This window comes from Sander vitreus, chromosome 6 (assembly GCF_031162955.1).
Source record: "Sander vitreus isolate 19-12246 chromosome 6, sanVit1, whole genome shotgun sequence".
Taxonomy (NCBI): Eukaryota; Metazoa; Chordata; class Actinopteri; order Perciformes; family Percidae; genus Sander; species Sander vitreus.
In genome coordinates, this window is record NC_135860.1 from 18,370,274 (window position 1) to 18,376,394 (window position 6,121).

Consider the following 6,121-nt stretch of genomic DNA (forward strand, 5'->3'; position numbering starts at 1 on the left):
AAGCAGCTTTCTGGGCTGACGAGTCCAGCAGTTTCTTCCCAACACGTGACAAAGACGGGATTGTGCAGAACTGTGTGTTTGTGTGTGTGCATAGCAATACAGACTCAGTCCAACCTCCACATCCAACTATGTGTAGATTTCTATAGGATACCCTTCTACGAACATTGTTATACTGTGAGCACAAAGTATTGAATCGCCAAGAAACTTGTAAAACAATCTTTTGTCAGTTGGTCAATTTTTATTTCTTATTGATGTTAGCTGAGGAAAAACATTGATCCATGAGTGCAGCTGTGTGTGACTTACTATCTATGTGCAAACATTTCCGAGCATTTTACTTGGCACTTAATGAGCCTATAGCTCAATTATCAGTATCTTTTAAATGATTGTTGGAGTTCAACCACATCAAATCCTGAGACCATAATGACAATATAAACAGACAATGCCATATCAGTGCCTATTCAAATGTATTAGCTAATAAAATCAATATTTTTTTGATATCCAATTTACTTTACAGTCTAGAAATGACAGTAATCAAACAGGTTGTGCAGCTTTTAGAAAAATTGCTGCGCACATACACACACACACAACGGCTGTGTACTCAACATTGAACAAATGTCACTTGGCACTAAGTGACATTTACAACATGGGTGGCAGGCTACACACTGACTGCAAGTCTGTGCAAGATGCAAGCAAGTGTAAACACACCTTTAAGACAAGATTTCTGACTTACACAGAACTTTGCAGTTCATGTGGCATGCAGGTGCCTCACATCTGTCTGAGGTCCATGGCGTCTGTGGAATGAACTGCTTTAAGGATTCATTCATTTGCAAAATGTCATCTGTTGTTAATACCCAGACTCAAATCATTTTGTGTACTCAACACGTACAACAGATTAATGTATCTAGCTGTAAAAGAGTTAAAGAACGCTTGAGTTTGGGCCACCATGTCGTCTGGGCATTTAAGACCCTTCGAAGACACGTTTATTCCAAGAATATGTGACAATGTAATTACTCTGACAACTTGTAACAGTCAGTACTGGGTCCATTTAGCTTCTTGTGCATTATTGTATCACTGTTCACAAGTAATGTCTATTCACTTATTAGTTTCATATATATGTATGTTATGAGCAGGTAAACTAACGAGTGATCTTTTCCCTGGTTTATTTAAAGATTTTTTTTAACGTTACAATTATTTAGTACTTCACAAGAATCAGAATGCAATGTTTTGTTGGCTTGGGCTACATTGATTATGATACTGCCAGCACAGAGATAGAATAACATTTTTTTAATGATGTACTATGATTTCCAGCCCTTCTAGTCCAAATGAAGGCTTAGCTGAACTGTCAACGCCAAACATGACAACGGCAGTGGAGTCCGGCTGCACCTTTCATTCAAACACGGTCTCTTAAAAAACGTCTTTCTTATAAAAATGTTTTTGTGTGTCATAATTAGAAGCTACTTGGGTTATGAAGGAAGATGGAGTAATCCATATAATGCGAAGTGCACATCATTACTAATTCTGTGTATTGAGTGCGGCTATATCTGTACAAATACAGACACAAAGAAGGTAAAGATATTCAAGCACATGTCACTTCACCTTAAAAAATCCCTAATTGTATCCTTTTTGGCCTATGGCTTCACTGTGGACATGAGTTGTGAGCAGTTTAACCTGTGATTCTGTTTCCTTCTCAAATATATAGACCTATCATTATTTCACAATAAAAAACAAAAATCTTTCTTCTCTTTTATCTGATGACCACTCAGATTTATCTTCAGATCCCTTGAGAAGTACTGCTTTTAACACTGACAAAAGTATCACTAAGATTACCTGACTGCCACTAGGTGTCAGCAGTGTCAAAGTGTTAGGATAGGATACTATGCTCTGTATCCCTCCTTCGATTCCAGTTATGTAAATTTCCATCTCGTGGTACAGAAATAAAATCATTTGATCTTCAAGATTCATGAGGCACAAATGTGTTCAACACCCGACACACATCACGACAGGAAAAGATTAAATTGTGAATATAGACTTTAATGGTTGAAACTTGGTATCGTACAGTATATTCACACATGCAACATTACCAACAGTACAGAACAGTATTGTATGATGCATTTTAACAGTATGAAGTATAAGGACCAATTTATTACAACAGAATGCCTCTTAATGAAAAAATATAGCTTGTACCAAAAAACTAGTCTAATCAGCTGCCGATAAGAAATCTACAAGACAAGCAAAGAAAAATCAGACTGTACTATATTCACACCCAATCTAACATTGTGTAACCAACTTTTATTTAACAGCACAATCAGAACTGACACAACAAACAATACCATGGAAATGCCAGTTTAAAAAATAAAGCTTATCTTTCCAGATCATAAACAAATTAATTCTCCACTTCTTTCATTGTCTCCTTGTTCTTCCTCACTTCCTCAAGCTTCTTGTCCTGTTAGTGTTTAAAAGCAGAAGCATCACAACACTGTAGTTTTCATCATTTTAACATTAAACATGATATAGTTCCATGTGCAGTTAGGAGCTTACCTTCTCCTTGAATTTCTCGTTGAGAGCTGCCATCCTTGCAGTGCGGTTCTCTTTGTTTGCCTCCATCTTTTGATTGAGTTTCTCTTTCGCCAGCTTGCTAAAGTTGCATTCTTCTTCTATGGCCTTCTGGATGACTTCCTTCTCGTGCTCTCGTTTCTCAGCCAAGTGTTTCAGCACCTCAGCCTCGTAGCTCTGACAAAACGGCAAAAGAGAACTTATGCGGTAAAAAAAAAAAAAAAACCTGAATCCTAAACTCACGTGCAAGGCTTTACAGCTGAGTCAATGGTATTCACAGTGGTAGTTTGCTCACTTGTGTTAGTAATATGTTATTTTTGACAATACCTTGCGTCTCTCTTCTGCCGCTTCCAGTTTCCTTTTGATCTCATCCAGTGATGTTTCCTTTTTCTTGAGAGGGGTTAACGGAAAGTCACTCTTGGCATCTGGGGTTGAGGGGCTCAGGATGACCTCAAATGCTTGACCGGAAGTACGCTTGTTCAGCTCCTTCACTTGGATGTCTGCAGATGTGTGATGATGTGAGGTCAGTGCTCATGGTCACAACATAGCAATATTTTAGTTCAATACCAATATCTAGGGCTGGGTATTGTTCAAAACATTTTGATACCGATACCAATACCGCGACTTCGATACCAGTTCCTGAACGATACTTTTTTCGATACCAATTTTGTAAAAAAAATCTATTTCAACAAAAAGAAATTACAACATTACAGCAAAAATCTTTTTATTTATTTTTCAGCTCCTACTACGTGATCCCCGCCTGTGCGGAACGTAGAGCTTTTTCCTTCGTGCCTCTATGACGTGTAACGTTAAGACAGCCAATCAGCAGCATTATTAAATCTCGGTAGAAGCATGCTGCATGCTAATTGGCTCACGGACGCTGATGAGATGAGGTATTGAATGACGAGGCATTTTTTGATACTCGATACTAAGGAGGCAATTTGGTCGTTGAAAAGTATCAAATTCATACCCAGCCCTACCAATTTCAGATATTTTGTTAATGAATAACAAACAATTAACAGATAACTTTGCCAAGTAATTTTTTGGATCAACCAGTCAGTCTACTATACTTCACTTCCATCCATAGATAATGCTTCCATTGAGATTCATTGTCTGACTGAGGGTAATTAAAGGAGGTCAGCCTCCTAGTGCCCTTTTAGGGGTCAGTACTTTGTCAGAGAGGTCAGAGGAGAACAATAATCCCAGCTGTGTGGCAGCATTCTGCATTTCCAATGAAGGGGAAATCAAAACAAGATGTGGCAAAACAAAGACGGAAGTGCAAATATCACATTGTTTAGGTGTTTCTCAATAAGTATGTCCCGACCTGCTCCGTGCGTTAGCGAACAGGCTAAGCAGCGTGTTGCTTGTTTAAAAAAACTGCTCGCCCTGGCTCTATTTTTGCGAAGTTCCGAGCACTTCCTCGACCTCATTGGTCAAAATCAACACTGAAACTGCATTCCAACTATATAGAAATAAGACTGACAAAAGGTGACTTACCTTAGCAAATGTTACTAAGAGGAAACCTTATGTTATATCTACATTCACTCCTTCAATTAAGCTACTGTGACCCTCTCCGTGACTGTAGTTGACGTCTGGTGAGAAGCTTTCCTGGTTTAGCAGTTATACTGAATTTTTTTTTGTCTTCAGTCTTACATTGAAATTAAGGTGTAAAAAGGTTTTTAATTTACCTTTTTTATGTACTATTGCATACCAAGGACACTCATCTACATAACAATTTGCGTAGTTTACACCTACCTCCACAGATTTCCATTTCAGCAGAAATTCTTGCTTATTTGATACAACTAGAAGAAAACATGAATAACGAGATTATTATCAAGCATTACATGTCTAATTGTACAAACTGGCTCAGCTTTAATTTCACTTTGGTTAAATGTCCACATATGACATAATGCTACTTTTGCAGCATGCTCATGTTTTGATAGATCATCGGTTAAGCATGCAAGCATGCCTTTTAAAAAGTTTCCCTGCTGCTTTGGCTGATAGTATCAAAACACACATTGTTTCTGGCATACTTATGTTGTTTAATTTGGTGACACATGGATGCAATTAGTCATCTTCTCTCAGTTCAGAGATATACACAGCAGTGGGTGCTGTATAGTTGCACATTATACTCTGCAATATATCGTTTTATAATCTGTCAGGTTACCAGTTGCATGACATGACTTGTCAGGCAGAACAAGTTCTCCACCTCACTGATGTTTAAACTCGAAGTACAATATTAGCAAGTGATAGTCACACAGTGGAAGGGTCTCCAGCTAGCAAGACCATGATGTGAGTTAATCACGAGTGGGGTAAAAACTGATGATTGTGGGTGCCCACATACATTTCTGCAACATGTTTTTATAAAAATGGCGGGGGCGGGGCAATAGAAATGCTGTGCATTACCTTATGAAACATACACACTTAAAATACTAAGGCGAACAAACCCACTAAGTAATTAAATATGATAGTGACGATAAAGAGGAGGAAACATTTTTTTTCCTGACTAGCTAGACCACTAAAGTTAGCTAGCTAACTAGCTAAACTTACATAATTACATGAGGTCGACTCAAAACAGACATAACGTTACACAGCCAGCCAAACTTAGCTAGTGTAACGTTATTGTACATTAATGAATCGGCTTATAACGTTAGTGTATGGTAAGAAGTTGGAACACATTATCCCTATGGTAACGTTACAACGTTTGAATTCATTTTAAAATCCTTTTGAATTTGACATTAACGTTTACCTTAACGTTACTGCACACCGCACGCATAAAGTCCACTAATTACTACCTTTACAACTGTCTTTAGTGATGCTGAACAGACTTCATAATGCTAATAACAGTGCCCAAATTGACCTTTAACTCTTTGTTTGAATGGTCTGAAAGCCTGGTTAAACATTAGCATTGTTCTCACCGTCAAGTGCCTCAGGTTGAAGAGCAGACCTTCTTCTTGACTTCTTCTCTGTTCAGACCGCCAACATCTGCACCTTCGCGCAAAAACCTCATAACCCCAACCGTCACCAGAGCTCTTTGCATTCATTGGTCCAAATCCACCAATCACAGAAGTTGTTGGAACTGTAAGCGCCAGGAACACTAGGCCAAAAAAAAATAGACACAAAGCTGGCAGGCAACCTCATGGCTGTGAGAGCAAAACAATCCTGACAAGATTGCCTAACGTCATGTAACCGTCAATTAAGACCACATTAGTCAAATGTGTGATTATAGATATGCAATTCAGTAAATGGTACATTAAAAGGAACATGGCTGGTAGGTATTCGTTTAAATGGTAGAGCAAAGTGGGCTTTTCACTGTGCCTCGATGTATAACAGCTGCATGATTACATGAGTATTGCAAAACCAACCAATAGTTTTACCTTAAATCCCCTTATTAAAGCCCAATATACAGAATGTTTTGGTATTTAAAAAATAGTATAGTTTAATTAAACTGTATTATTACAACCAATGCTGTTCATGAAAATAAAATGTAAGATTGTATGCTGTCTTGCTTTATAAAAATAGAAAGGGGAGTCTCAAGGACTCACTGAACTTATAGATAGATGTTTAC

The 6,121-nt window shown here is 38.0% G+C and overlaps 1 protein-coding gene across 1 annotated transcript; it reads right to left on the reverse strand.

Annotated features, from left to right (window-relative positions):
* Nucleotides 1-2,010: 2,010 nt before the first annotated feature.
* Nucleotides 2,011-5,567, reverse strand: stmn1b (stathmin 1b). The gene is made up of 5 exons (XM_078253283.1): nt 5,472-5,567; nt 4,309-4,355; nt 2,881-3,053; nt 2,539-2,730; nt 2,011-2,443 (listed from the first exon to the last, which is right to left on the reverse strand). Exons 2-5 carry the CDS (start codon nt 4,322-4,324, stop codon nt 2,384-2,386), a joined length of 441 nt encoding a protein of 146 aa, XP_078109409.1. The 5' UTR covers nt 4,325-4,355; nt 5,472-5,567; the 3' UTR covers nt 2,011-2,383.
* Between the last annotated feature and the right edge of the window lie 554 nt (nt 5,568-6,121).

Excerpts from the sequence above, each read along its gene's own strand:
- stmn1b (XM_078253283.1), bottom strand. Across the intron at positions 2,731-2,880 it reads CGGCAGAAGAGAGACGCAAG|AGCTACGAGGCTGAGGTGCT; the intron begins GTATTGTCAAAA and ends CCGTTTTGTCAG. Across the intron at positions 2,444-2,538 it reads ACGAGAAATTCAAGGAGAAG|GACAAGAAGCTTGAGGAAGT; the intron begins GTAAGCTCCTAA and ends AAACACTAACAG.